The sequence below is a fragment of the Tachysurus fulvidraco genome, chromosome 11 (genome assembly GCF_022655615.1).
Source record: "Tachysurus fulvidraco isolate hzauxx_2018 chromosome 11, HZAU_PFXX_2.0, whole genome shotgun sequence".
NCBI classification, from domain to species: Eukaryota; Metazoa; Chordata; class Actinopteri; order Siluriformes; family Bagridae; genus Tachysurus; species Tachysurus fulvidraco.
In genome coordinates, this window is record NC_062528.1 from 16,351,249 (window position 1) to 16,370,780 (window position 19,532).

General features: G+C 39.1%; 2 protein-coding genes across 6 annotated transcripts in view; both read right to left on the reverse strand.

Annotated features, from left to right (window-relative positions):
* The window catches only part of agla (amylo-alpha-1, 6-glucosidase, 4-alpha-glucanotransferase a), a 32,322-nt gene extending 24,285 nt beyond the window's left edge, over nt 1-8,037 (reverse strand). For both annotated transcript variants that reach the window (XM_027147734.2, XM_047820615.1), the window contains exons 1-5: nt 7,915-8,037; nt 5,594-5,730; nt 4,069-4,279; nt 3,476-3,645; nt 1,403-1,606 (exon numbers count right to left, since the gene is read on the reverse strand). In XM_027147734.2, coding sequence (XP_027003535.2) covers nt 1,403-1,606; nt 3,476-3,645; nt 4,069-4,279; nt 5,594-5,675 — 667 coding nt within the window. In that variant the 5' untranslated portion in view covers nt 5,676-5,730; nt 7,915-8,037. The remainder of the gene's footprint in view (nt 1-1,402; nt 1,607-3,475; nt 3,646-4,068; nt 4,280-5,593; nt 5,731-7,914) is intronic.
* An 867-nt stretch (nt 8,038-8,904) lies between these two features.
* si:ch211-153l6.6 (histone acetyltransferase KAT6B) lies at nt 8,905-17,531 on the reverse strand. Of its 4 annotated transcripts, none has more exons than XM_027146230.2 (4): nt 17,414-17,531; nt 11,011-13,051; nt 10,780-10,865; nt 8,905-10,005 (listed from the first exon to the last, which is right to left on the reverse strand). In XM_027146230.2, the coding sequence occupies exons 2-4, from the start codon at nt 12,938-12,940 to the stop codon at nt 9,910-9,912; spliced, it is 2,112 nt and encodes a 703-aa protein (XP_027002031.1). In that variant the 5' UTR covers nt 12,941-13,051; nt 17,414-17,531; the 3' UTR covers nt 8,905-9,909. The 4 variants fall into 4 exon arrangements, with proteins under 4 accessions (XP_027002031.1, XP_027002019.1, XP_047676160.1 ...); XM_027146218.2 differs by lacking the exon at nt 17,414-17,531 and adding an exon at nt 15,569-15,846; XM_047820204.1 differs by lacking the exon at nt 17,414-17,531 and adding an exon at nt 13,231-13,805.
* Between the last annotated feature and the right edge of the window lie 2,001 nt (nt 17,532-19,532).

Here is a 19,532-nt window from a genome sequence, read left to right on the forward strand (position 1 = left end):
CTCACAGAGCAGCGTGACCCGTAAACACATGAACGCTTCAGAACCGACACATTATGCTGCTGTAGCTTAAAGGTCCAGGGCTTCGTAACATTCAAGCTCAGAACACTATTCTGTGGTTTGTTTCTGAAGTCATTTGGAGATCCACCAAAGAACAGAGCTGCCAAACTTCACAAGCTTTCAGAGAAGAGGGGGGTCGTGGCTCAATAACGGTCCCACAGCGACAAGGCCGAGGTATTTTAGGAGCTGAGCTCAACACACAAGCTTCTGTGATATACTGTAGTGTAACCTTCAGGCAGCGTGACCTTTTAATCACAGTGAACTACAGTAAGAGTAAGAGCCAGATGTATTAAAGCTCACACTTATGTCCTGAGCTATACACAGGAATAATGGCCTAAAGGTTCAGTAATTAAAAACTCTAATGGTGATTTAGAATCTGTCATCATTATAGAAATATTTGCTATTGTTTAATATTTCTATAGCTGGCTTTTTACCCATTAAATTCATTTGTGCTGCGATTGTTGTTGTTATTTATTAACATTTCAGATTCAATAGCATGAAAAATACTAAAAATGGAAAGTTCCAGTGATAAAGATGGAACATAGCAACAGTGCTGCATGTAAAAGGCTGCAGTCATAAGCAGTGCTGAAACTATATAAAATGCAAGAAACACAAACACACACACGTGTACACAAGAGAGCACACACACACACACACATGTACACAGGAGAGCACACACACACAGAGGCACGCACACACACACACACACACGTACGTACACAGGAGCACACACACACACACACAAATACATGCGTACACAGGCGAGCACACACAGGCACGCACATACATACACACACACGCGCGTACACAGGCGCACACACACACACACACACACACGCACACACACACACACACACAGGGGCACACACACACACACACACACACACACACACACACACACACGTACACAGGTGAGCACACACACACACACACACACACACACACACACACACACACACACACACAGAGGCGCGCACACACACACATGCACACGTACACAGGAGAGCACACACACACACACACACACACACACACACACAGAGGCACACACACACACACACACAGAGGCACACACACACACACACACACACACACACACACACACACACACACACACACACACACACACACAGAGGCATACACACACACACACACAGAGGCATACACACACACACACACAGAGGCATACACACACACACACAGAGGCATACACACACACACAGAGGCATACACACACACACACACACACACACACACACACAGAGGCATACACACACACACACACACACACACACACACACACACACACACACACACACACACACACACACACACACACACACACCTGTATGGTTGTAAACAACATCAGTAATGCAGAGCATGTTCCACTCTTTCTTCATCTTCTCCACCAGTTTGCCTACATCACTCCAGCCGTAGCTCTTCCCCGGAGGAGAGAATTCTGGGTTCAGCTCCAGCTGATCAGCCAGAGAGTAGCAGGAGCGCGACTCACCCAGCATCTGCAGCGGCGTGAAGTGGATCATGTTGTAACCTGCAAAGATACGCACATTTCAGATCTCCATTTCCTTCATCCTCCAAACGCCAGCGAGGAAGAATTCATTGTTACAAGGCAGCTGTGAAGACTGGAGTAACATTTCTGCTAAAAATACAATACACGCTTTAGTAACGTTTACCATGGAGACATGTGACAAATATTAACACGATGCTGTTTGGAGGAAAACTTGAGAGAGTTCTTTAGTCTCTCTAAATGCATTGTAGCGGAGCTGTGACGCTGATGTAACCACATAACAGAAGCTTATTTCAACAAAAACATTAGCAAGTCTACACAGATTTGGGTAAGTTATACGAGCAGGTTCTTAAATAATTCAGAAATTGTTCCTATTTACTATAATCTCATTAGTGTCACTGCTATAATGTCACTATAGTTCTGCCTATAAACTCTAAGGGATGAGACTTACGAGCACATAAAAAAACTGCCCTTAATATTCTACAAGATGGCTGCCATCACACCATAACAGTGTGAAGTTTACCTCATGTATTTAGATGCCAGTAAGTCACAACACCAGAAAGTCTGTGTAACATTACAGAGGAACTGAATGTGGTCAAAGGCAGATATAAGAGAGTTCCTTTATTTACTGGTTACATTAACACTCTGAAAAGACAAAGCAACAAACACCAGACACTGAACATTTCTGCAAATTGACTACATTTGATCTAAGATGCCATGAACACTTTTTTTGAGACAGAAATAATACGATTTGAAATGTATAGGTTTATTTTTTTTTGATGATTCATCCTGTAATCATCAGTTTAGTGTCTAGGACACACAACCCTGCCACTTTAAACTTTCATGAAGCTCTCATCACGTTAATGGGACGATGGGATTTTTGGCTTTGAGAAATAAGGACTATAAGGAATAGACCTGGAGCCTCAAAGAGGAAACAATTACATGGAAATATGGAATGTTTTGTGATTTTCAGGAGCACGTCCATCATGGTTGGTCAGATGAAATGACTATAAATTCCCATTTCAGTGTGTTAAATGTTTTGGAGTCAGTGGGTTGCAGGAGTCTCAGCCTCAGGTGTCATACCCATGAACCGTCGGATGAACGTCTGATAGATCCTTCACACAAAATTGGAAAGAATTTAGGAAAGAATTTGTTTGGTTGGATTCTACATGATCTCCAGGAGATGTGTTTTTTTAACACTATATCATGACGCTTTACTTCCTTCATGGATGAAGCGGTCACGTTTACAGTCACTGTGAGACTGAGCGCTTATGAGGATCAGCCACAAGTTCACGGGATAGACTCGTTCATTACAGTTTCCCGCCCCTAAACACGCCACTGAACATAATCTCTGGGATTGGTTGCTTTACGTGTCAGTCAGATGGACCAATACAATCTGCTGTCAGTCTGAAGGTCTGGTTATGTGAGACTTGGACTGGCGTAACCTGTGCTGATTATTGACCGACGTGACAAGTTAGTCCACAATCATTGATTTCATTCTAGTTTCAAACAAACCAGAGAGATAAGCAGGGGTGAAGTGTGGCTGAATCTGAGAACCCAGTGCAAGAGCAGGTGAACTTCACTTAACAGGAGGAAGCTTTTACAGGAAACATGTGGTGTCACAATTATTTCAAAACCGAAGAGAAGCGTATAAAAACACGACATGGGTGTATAAGAAGAAGGCTCTTAGGTTCACAAAATTCACCTAGAAACTGTGTCTTTGTTTTGCCAGAACACTATTTAGAGAGTTTTATGCATCTTGCTGTCTCTAAAGGTTACACAAATACAACACAAATTGTGTTGGAAGCCGCTGCACCAATTTGACCAATGCGACATGGCGCTTGCTCGGTCACTGTACGTGTTAATGCAGTTTAATAAATCTTTTTCTCTTACCTGACTCTTTGGCCACGCTGAGCCGGTCAAGCCATTCATCCAGAGGGCCGAGACATTTAGCCAGATACGTCTGGATACTGATGCAGTCTAGAGGTAAGACGTGATCATCAGCACCGACGCGGAGTATCGGATCCACCACCACATATCCACCTCCAACCTTCTCCTCATCCCTGTAAAGGCAGAACACACACAAAGCAGTTAGACATCAGCTGATAACTGATTCTACATTATAGCATCATCTTATTCTTCAGTTAGAATCATTACCACTGACAAATAATGATAGAATCAGAACAGGTCTGTTTAACAAGGACTTATTTTAGCTTTTCTTTCAATTGCGATTTGTTTAAAGTGTGATTCATTCTTTTCTTTTATCAGAACAAGGTATGTTGAAATTATTCAATGGCAAAAATAAACATTCAAAAATTATTTTTTCCACATTTTTCCCCCACAAGCCTGGGAGAAAGAAAGAAAAAAAAAAAAAAGAATGTGATTCATTCTTAAAAGCTTCCATCTACGTTTTTTTTCAAATTGTTATTATTAACTAATTTAATAATTCACACATTATAATTAGTACAATTATTATTATTATTTACCCATGGCCGAAGTAATACTGGTAAGAGCCGGCAGTGTGCATATCAAGGGAGCAGAACTTGTCTGAGTCGTCCTCTCTGCCGGTGGGATTCACCCACTGCAGTGTGCGGAATCTGTGACGGTCGAAACGCTCTCCCTCGGCCGGGTAGTTGACGTGAACGTGGACCTGTTTCCCCTGAAGGGTCGGCCCAAGTTGAAACTGCAACTCGAAACCTAGACGAAGCGCAGACACACGACACAGTTCATATCAGACTAATCAGCAGAAAAGCTGCAGTCTTAAACAAAAGCAGTGGGGATGTGAGAAAAGACGTGACCACGTGTAAAACTGTTAACGCTGATAATAGTTTCCTCCCAAACTGTATGACAAATGTACAATGTTCAGGGTTAACTAGATTTGTAAAGTTCGTCTCAACAAACTTTGATGTTGGCTTTGACCAGTGTTGTAATGTAACGGGGTACAAATACTTCGTTACTGTACTTAAGTAGAAATTTCACGTATCTGTACTTCGCTATTTAAATTGATGTCAGCTTTCACTTTTACTCCACTACATTTCCTAGATAAAATGTATACTGTTACTCCGTTATATTTCCAATAAGCATCTTCGTTACTCGTTACTACAAAATAAAATCAGGAGAAATATGTGCGACTGCAATAAGGGAGGTTTGGCCAATCACTGCTCCTAGTTTGCATTACGCACGTCCGCGCGCTCTACGGAGAAGCGCAGGTACGCGCAGCGTGCACGCGCAGTCAGAGCTGGAGGCATTTATCTATAACGTTAATCAGCTGAAAGCTGCAAAGACGGCAAACAAAAGCAGTGAAATCTCACTATCCTTATTACCAGAGTTGATAGCACAAACAAAATATTAATGCTAACAATCCATTCAATACTAAATAAAAATAACATTTATTGATTTGGTCTTTGTCTTGTGAATATTTTTATATTAATGACTGCATTCATTGGACACACTGTTTGTAGAGAATGCACACATACATGAACTGATTTGATTCAAGACTGGCATCATTACATCATGCATAAAATGTTGGTCTAAACTTTTGCCATTTAATAATCAACAAAGAGAAGGTTTTAAAAATTTGAAATGATTAAAAACAAAAGAAGATATTTGTTTAATATCTGGAACCAATAACTAACTTAAGCTCATTTTCTGCATATAAATGATCAGATTTTCCTCACGTCTAAACTCTACAACTAAAGCATGTGTTCAGACGACACTCCGATGGATCTGATCTATAACGGATCTTAAGCTTTTGTCCACGCGGCTCGGGTCGCAAACGAATCGAAAACGTTGTATTAATCTTAAACCGAATGCAAACCAAAAGCATCTTCTATTATTTTAAAGCTTTAAACCTTGCTCAAGAATGATCAATGTGTCATTTTATTATCAGCCCATCCACGTATTGTAGCTTCATCACCTCCATGTCCTCATACACTGACACAACCATCACTTTCAGTTCTTAAACGTTTTCATATTTATTTATCGTCTAACGAAATACAGAGCACTGCTTACTTTGCTCCAGGCGGAACAGAGTTCTGTCCAGTTTCTCCATGTCATTGAGCACAAGCACTCGGATGTGTTTGGCCTGCGACATCTTCACGCTGCTTGGTGCTGAAACGGCACTGTGAAATCCAGCAGATTGTCTTATACTGAAAGAGAAAAGTAACAGCATGAAGTTAGGCACAAAATGGTCTACTTTAAAATGAATTGGAACTTTAGTAGAACTTTAATTGATTTTTTCATTGAGTAACACAAACGCATAATAAACATTATTAAGCTTGTAATAAACATCATACACTTAATACTTGTAATAAACATATTTCACTATGATATGCTGTAAAATGAAAGCATCCCTCACCCTTGCCCTTCTAAAAAAAGTCCCAATCAAAATGTAAAATGAAGCATTTGTTCTCAAGCTTATTAGGTCTGTGCTTCTGTGGAAAATGGAGATGAACCCCCCCCCCCCCCATCAAATTATCTGTGCATGTGGTAACACTTCTAATTTACTGCTTATTAAGAGTTAGTAAGGTAGTTATTAAGTTTAGGTATTGGGTACCATTAAGAATGTAGAATAAGGTAATGCAGAATAAGTAATATGTGCTTAATAAGTACTAATAAATAGCCAATATTCTATTAATATTCATGCTAATAAGCAACTAGTTAAATGACCCTAAAATAAAGTGTTACTGTGCACGTTATGGAAGAATGCAAGTACATGCAGGGGGTTTGGCCTCAATGGCCCTCCAGTAAGCAGTGTGTTGTGTGCAAGTGACCTGCAGGGTACAAATTTAAGGGTACTTAAATTGGGTACTTAAATTGGGTACTTAAATTGGGTACTTAAATTGGGTACTTAAATTGCATTAAATCTTGTTGTTTTAAACAAAATTATTCTGCAACATAACAATAACTACATTTAAGTTCCATGTTATAGGCAACTCTACATTTTTTTTTTTTTATTCCCAGTTTATTTCCATATATTCCTGTTAATTCCCATGGAAAGTTTCCAGCCTTGAAATTTCCCGGAATTTTGCAACCCTACTGTCCACACACACACACACTCAGTCTCTACACACACACACACCTCAGTCTCTACACACACACACACCTCAGTCTCTACACACACACACACCTCAGTCTCTACACACACACACACACACACACACACACACACACACACACACACACACACACACACACACAAAGTCAGTCTCTACACACACACACACACACACACACAAAGTCAGTCTCTACACACACACACACACACACAAAGTCAGTCTCTACACAAACACACACACACACACAAAGTCAGTCTCTACACAAACACACACACACACACACACACGGTCAGTCTCTACACACACACACACACACATACACACTGTCAGTCTCTACACACACTCAGTCTCTACACACACGCACACACACACACTCAGTCAGTCTCTACACACACTCAGTCTCTACACACACTCAGTCTTTACACACACTCAGTCAGTCTCTACACACACTCAGTCAGTCTCTACACACACTCAGTCAGTCTCTACACACACACACACATACTCAGTCTCTGCACACACACACTCAGTCTCTGCACACACACACTCAGTCTCTACACACACACACACACTCAGTCTCTACACACACACTCAGTCTCTACACACACACTCAGTCTCTACACACACACACACACACTCAGTCTCTACACACACACTCAGTCTCTACACACACACACACACTCAGTCTCTACACACAATCTCTACACGCATACACACAGTCTCTACACACACACACTCAGTCTCCACACACACTCAGTCTCTACACACAATCTCTACACGCATACACACAGTCTCTACACACACACACTCAGTCTCCACACACACTCAGTCTCCACACACACTCAGTCTCCACACACACTCAGTCTCCACACACACTCAGTCTCTACACACACTCAGTCTCCACACACACTCAGTCTCCACACACACTCAGTCTCTACACACACTCAGTCTCTACACACACTCAGTCTCTACACACACTCAGTCTCTACACACATACAGTCTCTCCACACACACACACACACACACACACACACACACACACACACACACACACACACACACACACACACACACAATTTCTCTACACACTCAGTGCTCGAGGTCAAAACAATAACACAAGGTTGTTGCCCAACAAACCACAAGCAGTTAGCGTTTAGCAAACTAACTCTTACATGTAAACAGGTAGAACGACTCAGCCTACAGTTGCCTACAGTTGCATACAGAGCCTGACAGTCATGTTTTCAGCAGTGTTCAGTGTTACAGAGAGAATAAACCCACCTCGAGCAGGCCGTGTTCTTGCTGTCAGATCAGGACGGTGCTCTCGTTGCAGCTGAAGGGGGCGTGTCTAAACAAGACCAGGGGGCGTGTTAGACGCAACGTGACGTCACCTGTACGTCATTGCATCACTACAACCCCGGAAGTAATTTTTTTTTATTGTTTTATTGTTTATATGTGTGTGTTTATAAACACACAGAAATACATAAACGCACACAAACGAATGAATGAATAAATAAATAAATAAATAAATAAATAGGATTGTAGCTGATGAATCATTTTAGGCTTTAGGTTTTAAACAGACTGTTGCTAAGAGACAGTTATAATAAGCTCCTCTTGATAGAGCACGTGTTCATGGGATATGTAGTTTATGTTAAATACAACATATCGTTTAATTCTAATGCACTTGGTCTCACCAGTTCAGTCATATCAGACTTAAACGCTATTTTCATGCGATGAAAAAAATGTACCACTATTAATTAAGATAATATATTCTTAATAATAAAAAAAGAATCATGTAAAGCCAGGTGGGTATTAATAAGCCATTACAATCTGATTCTCATTAGAAACGGTCTAGATGAGTTAGAATTATGACCAGGCATATTAGTTTTACTGACCCTGGACATTGTTATTCAAATAATCACAATTCATAATAAAACACATGAACTTTAGCAGAATAGTGTCAATTTTCTGTCCAACACTGCCCTCTAGTGGACAAACGTGAAATCCAAACGAATTTAAGAAATCTGTAGAAGTCACACTGTAGATTAAAAAAAAAAAAGGTTTACACTTAAGGGTCTCAGTCCAGCAACAAGTAAATACGTACGATTTAGTAAAAATTTCTGAGCATGGACATTCAAATAAAGGATAAAAACATCTGCACGTTTCCTGACTCTCCCCTAATGACATTTTAGCACACAAAAACATCAAGTCCACACAGAAATAAGTTTTAGCAATTTATATTTCTTTATTTCAAGGATAAACCAATAGGAAAGTTAAAAACATAAAACATAGGGTGTTATAAATAATAAAGCAATGCAGTAATGCAACAAGCTAAACAACCAGTAATGACTATATTCATATATTATATGCTGTGCATTTGTTCACAAGAATAATTTATGTATTATTTATCAGGCAAGAATGACTGCTGAGAGCATCGGTGTGCAAAATATTCACGAAGCAAAACAGTGCAAAGATGCAATTATTCATACTAACTAATAAACATTGAGACAAAGTTGAAAAAAAAAAAACAATGCTTAAAGTCACTACAGAGCTTGCATTGAGAGTCTGTCAGATAGCCTGTGGTTTCTTCCATCTAATATGTTCATGTGCTTGTTTGTACTTCTATGTTCTGTTAGAATGAAATACCGCTTTAGCTTTAAAATGTGAAAGAATTGTGCATATAACAAGACTATATGCAAAACAAACTCCTACAGATTCACTTTGCGTATTCCTTAAAAAATTCTAACTTCTTATTAAAGGAAGAGCTAAAATTGGACCCATAAAAATCATTAGTTATTTTGTCATTAGTGTCCCTTTCTTTTCTATATGGCCATTTCAGCGTAAAGCGGCTCATAAATAATGCTATACATTGTTTTTCATGCTATATTTACACATCTAGCAAGGAGAAAATAGAGTAGGAAAATATCTTAGATATATTTAAACAGTAAATCAATTTCACTGCATCAGTTCAAATACATTTCAAATAGCACATGTATAATCTGTTTAAATGAAGAAAATCTTAAATAGGTGCTCCTCACAAACGCCTTATTATTACTTTATTATTGTTTGGAGGAGAACTGAGTTGAACAGATAAATGACTAAAATGCAGCTATTGTCAAATGTGAATTAAATGGTTCTCATGTGTCTAATTAGAACGATCACATATATCTCGTTTTAAAATCTTTAACTCATGAAAAAAACAAAAAACATGTAAGTACTGTAGATTGATTGAATATGGGGTGTTTGAAAAACTCTTGATTGGCAGTGTATTGTTGTTCATACATGCTGTTGCTGATTGGCCAACATCGCTGCTTCCCATCTCTGAATGAGGGCACTTTTCCTTCGGACTCTGGTATACGGTGCTTCGGGGAACTAAAGGAGAAAGTTTCACCCGTAAAACTGCTGCGGTTGCCAGTTTCGTGGTGAAAATGTACACAGTTTAATAACACATAACAAACGATGGAGTAACAGGATGCATGAGCAATGATATGAGAAATGAAGAAGGCATGAAATGGTTCAGTTATATGCATGCGCATGGGATACATTCAAGTAACGAGATTGAATGTAGAGCGTAGTTTAGGCTTCTTTTTGTCCAAACATTAGTAATGATTCAAACGGTTCTTTTTTTTTTTTTTTTTACAATGGTCCTGCTTTACCCCTTTGTCTAGTACACTGGCGTTCCATTTACTCAGCAGAATGGAAATCCACCTATGGGTCAGTTTCAATCCGGATAAACAGATGAATCATATAATCACCACAGATCTGTTATATAATTAGCCTGGACTGTTGGATTTCAACGTGAGATGTTTTTTTTTAACTGTAATTGGATAAAATTACACAGAATTTTAGTGTTTGAAGATATCATCTTAAATTTTTAACAATTAGGGCTTTACAGGGAGCAGACATGGGTTTGATATTACCATGTGCTTTGAAGAAATAAACATCTCTGTGTAAGAACTTGCAAAAAAGGGTAAAACAGAATAATTTCTGACAAACTCTACGTTACTTAAGTGTAGCCATGAAGATCGTTGCCATGTAAAAAAACAACAATTAAAAATTTGCATAATAAAAAAATGGTTAAAAAAAAAATACAAAAGCAGACATGATGATGGTGATGATGATGATGGTGATGATGATGTACGTTACCTTCTGATCACAGGATAAAGTGGAACGGTCCATTTTGCGTGCCTTTAAAGGGGAGGAAGGGGAGGACTTACATTTCGCTGGCAAACCTGCAAACATAAAGACAAACCCAAAAGCAAAAACATGTCAACATCCTATAGTTATTGACATTATGCAGCTGAAAGACATTATAAATATGAATATCGGATTAACATTAACGACATTAGTGTTTTGTCACACATTTCAATCGAATACCTGGCTTATCGTAGGAGAAATTTTGCAGTGAGCTGGGAGACACCAGAATCGTGTCATACTTCTCTTTTGTGTACAACTGTGCCCTCTGCCTCCTGAACTCTTCATCTCTCTGCTTCACCTCTTTTATCTCCTGGTCCACCAGAGATAGCGTGCTGTGTGATCGCAGTTTGAAGAAGGGGTTGTTGTGGAACGTGCTCTCTTGGGTCTCCTGGCATGCGGTGCTCAGGCAGAATTCGGAAGCACTCCGGATAATGAGATTAGATGTTTCCAGGATGATGATGTTGCTTGAATGTTGTGGCCACTCGTGGAACTTGTTTGTCACTGGAGAAAGCAGATTTTTGCCTCTTTGCCGCTGGTTTGGGGAATGCACATCCGGATCGAGGATTATGACATTGTTGGCTACCATTTCATGATAGCTGGGCTTTGATGATGGTGAAGCAGTAATAGACAAGGTGGGTGGTGTGGTGCTAGAAGGTCTCTGTGTCCTGCACCTGTCTTCACGTGTGTTATACATCTTCTTTTTCTCCTCTGGATCTGACTTAGTCATCATCAGAGTCGTTGGTCTGGGATTATTCTGCACAGGTTCACTGGAAGCTGGCCTTGACATGGCCCTCTCTCGTTTGAAACATTCCTCTCGCTCCATAGTCTCACGGATTTCCCTTTCAACTGGAGTCTCTGGTTCATCATAATGCGATCGGTAGCTGGTATCATCCAGACCCGAGTCATCTGAACACGGGCTAAACTGCGTGTACTGATAGTCACCAAGATTTAAATTGTCAGAATCCGGATCTTTCTTGGGTCGCTCCGAGGAGCGCATGGGGGTATACGTGATGCTATTTCCACTCTGCTTTATGGTAGTTTGCTGTACCTGGGCCTTGCATTGTTCCTCCATTTTCTGCCACTGTTCACGAGCCAGCCTGAAATCCACATGCTCTGTACTGACATTCTCACTCTGCATCTCCTGAATCACACAGTAGTCTTGCGGCAACTTCTTGTCAAGCTCGGATGTCGAGGCTGACAAACGCTGCAGGCCGTGCTTTACATTTTGTCCCGGATCCACTTCGTTCTCTGAGATCTTGGATAAACTGCTGTAGTGTATGGAATCCTTACAGGAAATGTCCTCAAGTTCACATTCAGTGGAACTTTCTGGTTGCTCAAGAGTGTCAACACTTTCTGTCAACACTGTTGGATCTTCATCTTCATCAGGTTCAGGTTTAGTCTCAGACCGGATGTTAATTTCATCTTCCATTCCTTGGTTTTGGTCATTTGTTTCTTCATTGACTTCAAGGGCATCGGATTCCAAAATGCCCCCGAACTCATCTTCATCGACCACAGGAGAAAACATGGTCTTCCACTGCTCCTCAGCATCACTGTCTGATGACACAATAGCCATCTCCACATGCAGGCAGTCACTCAGGTTATCTATATCATTATCATGACAGGATTCGGTAGAAGCTTCGGAAACAGCCAGCTCCTTGATTTGTTGTTCAAGCACAGATTCTGGGTCAATTTTCTGAGTTTCCTGTGGTTCTTGGGGTTCAGGCTCTTTTGTTTCAGAGGAGAATGTGGTGTTGTTTTCTTTCTCCATCAGCTGGCCTTGTGCTTGGAGATCTGGGTCAGGTTCTAGAGATAACACAGATTCTTTGAGATTTCCCTCCTCTTCCTCTGTCTCTTTTATCATCATGTCCTCTTTTTGGTTTTCCTTTCTGTCACTTTCCTCTGTACCCTCACATTCACTGGCTGTGTCATTGCTTTTGTGCTGAGTTGTGAGTGGGGAGTTGCCCTTTTCAGTATCCAGGCATTCAGACAAATGCTCATCAAAACATTCTTTATCATCTACACCGTGCTGGTGTTTGTCCTCTTCTTTTTCCCCAACATCCATTTTATATTCATTCACATCAGCTATTTCTGAAAGCAGACTGGTCTCCATGGAGACGGCCTTAGGGAGATTTTCTTGCTCTTTTTGTTGCTGGTTTAAAGAGTCTCTCCTACCTTCATCTAATTCATTCCCATTTGGTCGTTTCACACCAGCTGTAGCTCTCTACGAAAGTTAGGTTGAAAAGGATTATGCTCATGATAACACAGAATTGGGCAAAAACATTCATCAAAAACATCAAACATGTCAAACCAACATCTTCCCATGGTCTCAGTCTCATTATCAAGTAATGATGAATAAGCTTGACAGATCAAGTAGGTCAATCAGTTCTTTGTCACACTTACATGTCATCATGTCAGTTTAATTTCACTGATGTGGATCCATGACACGTCAGGAAACATCAATGGACCGGAAACAAACTGTGTAACTGTCTAAACTACCATGAGACAGGCTTCAGAGCAAGCATGGAAGCTGTATAAGTGGGCATATAAAGGTGAAATGAATCCTAAAAGCTTAACATGTGCTTGTATTTCAGACACAAATGATATACAATTAGCCATGACTGGCAAAATGAAGTCCAAAGTATTGAGTTCTGCATTCTCTGCACATCTGTTACCCAAGTTAGTTCATGTTATGGAACAATTACCAACTAATTGTCTGTAATCTTCCACTTTTGCATCTTATTGACATGTAAAAGAAAGACAGAAATGATCCTAGAAGTGCTTCTGACTGTACTGCTGTATCCTTTCTTCCATCATCATTTCCACACATCACATCTATAGCATTAATCCCATGTTCACATACAGAGTCCATATAACACTGCAATGCCAGTTAAGACATTTATTAAATGAACATTTAAAGCTGACTGAATAAAACAGGCTTGCTCTGTGAACTGTGAGAGATACTGTCTGAACAGTTCTGTGAAAAAGTGACCTTGCTGACTACAAAATGGTACTATATTGCAAAATATTAAAGAAGAAACAATTTTAATGTCTTTAATACTGTAACGTGATCTCATTTCTAATAGAAATGTCTTCTCATAGCTGGGATTTTGCTCCAGAACATTTGGCAAGCGCAAATTTTTCATTCGGTGTCACTGTTCAGAAACAGCATGAAACGGTTGCTTGGAAACAGAAGGTTGGAATCAGAGGTCTTTGTGGATGCTGAGTGAATCTATCCGAGCCTTGTTTATTATAAATGATTACATCTGTGGATTTAGTAAAACTTTTTTTCAGCTTCATTAGTTTTATGTAGGAGAATTGTGCAATAGACTAAAAAAATCTATTTGGGTGGAAAGGGCATCCTGTTCTCTTCAACTTGACAGCTATCGATGGGTGACCAACATTTGCCCAGAACACAGACAGCTTGTTTTGGAAATTAAGCTTTCCCTGGGCAACAGGCCAATGAATTCTATCTACAGAAGTCTATATGCACTGTATATACCTCTTAAATAACTAATTTTAAAAATAGCAATGAAAACCACTTAAGGCAGTTTGGAACAGGCACCATTGTTTGGTCTTTGCTAAATATGACATCAGGCTTGAATAAAACTACACATTATATTATGGTATATACAATTTATTTAAAATTCTAACACTTTATTATACTATTATTACATTATTTATATAATACTTAATAATTATATAATATAATATGATATAATAATTATATTAATTATTATAATATTATTATATTATTTATAACTGTTCCCAGATGTAATGTCCTCAATATTTTCGCTTAACAATAATATCTTTTAAAATGCAAAGTAATTTGAAATATGGTGTTTAATTTGTTGTGACATCATTTATCTATTTATTCATCTCATTAAGTGTTCTATCCTGATGAGAGCCTGCAGCTAGACCCAGAGTGTATCCCAGGAACACTAGGCACACAAACACACACATTCCCATGTTCTTTCACAACTAAGGGGAAATTTAAAGTTGCCAATTCAATTACCAGCATGTTTTTGGTGGTAGGAAGGTGGGAGGAAACTAGAGAACCTGTAAGAACCGCCACCCCCCAACTCACACACACACACACACACACACACACACACACACACACACACACACACACACACACACACACACACACACACACACACACACACAAAATGCATTGGCAGTAGCCTGAACTGGGCACTATGCCATCCACAGAATCTGATGTCATATTATTGATCAGCCTTCCTTTTTTTTTGCCTCCATTGCATGTATTTCAATCTATTGCTCTACTTTTTGAAGTCACCACTTGAATTATAGTTATAGTTCCAGTGTTCTGAATAGGTTGTTGGATTTAAATGGAACGATTCGAGACAACAATTCTGAATTAATTCATTAACGTAAAAGCGGGCAACAAAAACATTTGCAATCAGTCAACTGCTCTGAAATGGAATCGCCTTTTGTCTGTCATACAGATGTGCAAATGCCACTGGGTTCATGTGCGTCCAAGAACCTCGATAACTTTAGGAGGACTGGATGCAGCTTAAAAGCCTGAGTAACAGTGATGAAGGAGAGACAGAAACATTCAGAGATAATCCCTTGGATTTACTGTATACTGTACATATTCGATATATTGCGGTTTAAAACATAAAGGATGATGCACGATTGCTGTGCGCATCGAGTGTCTCTGTTTGCAAATATGGATTGATGCAACAGGGAAGAAAAAAATAATCTGGGTACCTACCAGCAGCTTCAAAACTAGCAGCCATACAGAGATCATCTCCAGTCTACCGCTGCTCGTGCATGCTTGCACAAGTCGGAACAGCACGAGAGACCGAGCGGCAGCGCGTCGCCGTCGCGAGCGAATCATAGGGTTCAGTTCCTGCTTCTTACCTATTGATCAGTGTAGTGGAGCGGATGGAATACGCATTGGCACATTGTTAGGAAAGCCTGAGAGCTACTGTCTGGTTAGATCCATAAAGATGCACGCAGTCTGCTCTCTCTCTCTCTCTCTCTCTCTCTCTCTCTCTCTCTCTCTCTCTCTCTCTCTCTCTCTCTCTCTCTCGCCCACACATTTGCTATAAGCTGTTAATTAACGCCTGTACTTATGCAGTTTGAGAGTGTATAATGTCGATGCTTTGACCAGAATTTAATAGGTGCCATGGTTGGTGAATCCTTGTCAAAATACGTGTCTTGTTTGATTGTTGAAGATTTCACTTTAACTGGCTTAGAGTTCTGAGACCCTTCACTTCTTCACTTCATTTCCATTTCCACCATTAATTTATGAGTTTCTTTAAAATATTCATTAACCACAGTGAAATGAATATGAGCAATGGTTCTCAAAGTGGGGTTTATTTACTTTGTTGCAGTGGTAGAAAGTCAACCGAATATTACAGATAATTAGGGGTCGATGTGCATCAATGTGGATTTTTTATATCTCTTGAGAAATTAGCTATATACATGAATGTTAATTTGGCTGCTGATTCTTTAGCTTAAACCATAGAAAACACACTCTTGAAACTTTGAACTCAACCCATTTTAATTTGGGATTATTTGCATAACATACACAATCTACTATTGAAAACCCATCCAATGATTTTTGCTTTATCTTTACAACATATTTATGACATTCATAACCACCAGCTAGCTCTAGTGGTCTGAGAAATTTCTGCACTCGTGACCTTTAAAGCTGTTCAATCTTTCCTTCTCAGAAATTCAATATCAAACTACTATTTGATGAATTAAAAACAACAAAAACAAAAAGGTTTATTCTGACATTTTGATGAGCAATTTCTCAACTCAGACCAATTAATGTTCCTGGTGAATATTTCTATTTCAGTAATAATTAACCAAGTAATACCAATCTGAGTGACTGAAATAACAATATTCCATTTTGCATTCTCATATTTTGTGTTTATAATTGATTCTTTCCACATATATCAAATCTAATAGCTACGTTTAATTTCTATCCTATTATCGATGCCCTAATAGCTAACCACCTGAATAGGTGCATATTAAATTAAAACCCAAACCAAATAAAGCATCATGTGTTTTTCTTAGAATTAAATGTAAAAAAAAAAATGCTTTCATTTGGCTAAATTTCAAACAGGATTGAATAGACAGAACATCTTGCAGGACTGAGATCTGTGTTCATGGCCCATACTATTAAGAAAAAACCTCGAAATAATGTGTGTTTATCTCCAGAGGAAGAACGGTTAGAGAGCTGAGAGATCTAGAACATATCTCTTGGTCCAGTTTGCTTGTTTTCAGTGCCACCTCAAGCTGTGCTGTTTTTTTCTTCATCATCACCATCCATCCCACACACAAATGCATATTAGTGTAGCCCGCATAAACACCAAAGGATTCACAGTAACTTAGTTTTTCTCTTCTTTCTCAGTTTCCTCCCACAGAACTGCAACATTTGCGCAGCGCCCCCTCCAAAAGCCACCCACTCTGCCAACCTCCATCTAATGCTGTAGAGTGACTCACCTCATGGTGCTGAGACAGCACAGATGTGAGATGAGCTATGGCACATAAACATCATTCTAGACATTGGCATGTGTTTCAGTGTGTTTGTGTGTGTACTTACCAACGGCCGCTTCAAAGGTTGTCCGCTTCAGTCTGCTTCTGTGTGTTCGATGTGTGAATGAAACCACTCTGATTGAATGTGTGGGGCTCGGCCAATCGCTGACGGCAGTTTCAATGACAGAAATTCACTCACTCACACACACACACACACACACACACACACACACACACACACACACACACACACACACACACACACACACACACACACACACACACACACACACACACACACACACATTTCTTTACAAGGACATTCATTTACATCACATGTCTAAATTGTGCCTAAATGCAACCTACAGCTTAACCTAAAAAAAAAGAAAAGAAAACCAAAAAAAAACAAACAACAACAACAACTTATGTTCGTAGTTGCAGCGTGTCATAAGAGTGTCCGCACAACCATTCCCTGGCACACACACACACTTCCCAGCAATTTGGATGTTCTTGGCATCTAGCTATAATTTGCATTATCAAACAAATAAATACAACACCTGACTTCTCATGTTTCTCATTTCCCTTCGGTGAGATATTGCTTATTTATTAACTGCATTCCTGTGCTGGGTTTCCTTATTTGCCTGAGTTGCTGTTTGTTTTTATGTCTTTATTATAAGTATGGATACATAAGGGGTTTACTCATAGGGGGTTTCTTCAATTTGACCATTTAGAATACTAATGAGTATATGAACACTGTGAAGTAACACATATGGATCTATTCAGGATTTTAATATCCTGTGTGATGGATATGTGACATTAACAGTTTATAGTAATAGCTATGAAAAATCGGTAGTTATTAATTCAATTTAATTTAATTTATTTGTATAGCGCTTTTAACAATTCCTGTTGTCTCAAAGCAGCTTTACAGAAGTATGGAAACAGAAATAATGAGAGAAACAAACAAACAAATAATAATAATAATAATAATAATAATAATAATAATAATAATAATAATAATAATAATAATAATAATAATAATAATAATAATAATAATAATGAATAAATTAATAAAATGATAAAAATTAATAAATGAATATATACAATACAAGTTTAAAATTTTTTTAATGAATTATTTATATTTAAAATGTAAAAAATAGGAACTTAAAGTTTAACATACTATATATCTACGTATGAGGCTTATTAAGCTTTATTACTACTACTTTATTACTATATTCGGCTAAAATATACATTGTTAAATGAAATGCTGCAAAGCTGACAATAAATGGAGTCTAGATGAAATACAGGAGGATTGGTCTTTTATTTCTTCTCATAACATTATTGTAAACTTGATTACTTCTTTGCATTATTACATTCTAACCTGTCTTGAATAGTGTCGATATTAGGACTAAAATATCATTTGTGCTATAACATGTCTAGTGCTGGTCTCAAATCAGCTGTTGGAACACAGGTGACATAAACAGCTGCTACAAACCTAAATGACACCAAATCCACTCACACACCAGACCAGATCCCCTTCAGCTTTCCAGATGACATTCTGCTGTTTACTTTCTTACCAAGAGGACAGAAAGCTAGGGTGCCAAAACATTTGGAGGCAAGTGGAGATGAGCATGTGATGTCATCTGAATACTCTTGACGAAGTTCCCCACATTGTGCCGAGTGTTTTGATATGTCACATGTCCATGTTGTGCTAATTTTGATTTTCACGTGACATCATGTGACGTCACGTGACATCATCAGAATACCCGTGAGGAAGTTCCCCTCATTGTTCTAAGTGTTTTGATTTGTCAATGTTGTAAAAACTTTTTGGATTTTGCATATTTCGGGGGCGGGGCTGCGGGATAACCGAAAGGTCAGTCGGTACACCAATTTAAAACTTTGTTAAGAGTATCACCCTAAAGGAGCTGGCTGAGATTGGCGTAGATATTTCGAAAGCTTGCCGAGTTTATTATGGGAGTCTATGGGGAAAAAGGCCAATTTGAGACCCGGTACCGGAAGTACCGGTACTCGGGTCGCTTAGAAAAGTAATAGCAACAAACTTCAGACCAGCGTCTACAACATATCCGAATTTGGTGCATGTGGCTCAAAAGCCCTAGGAGGAGTTACTCTTGACAAATTTTTGTCTAAGCTTAAACAGGAAAACAGAATGTTGGCTTCTACAAAGCGAC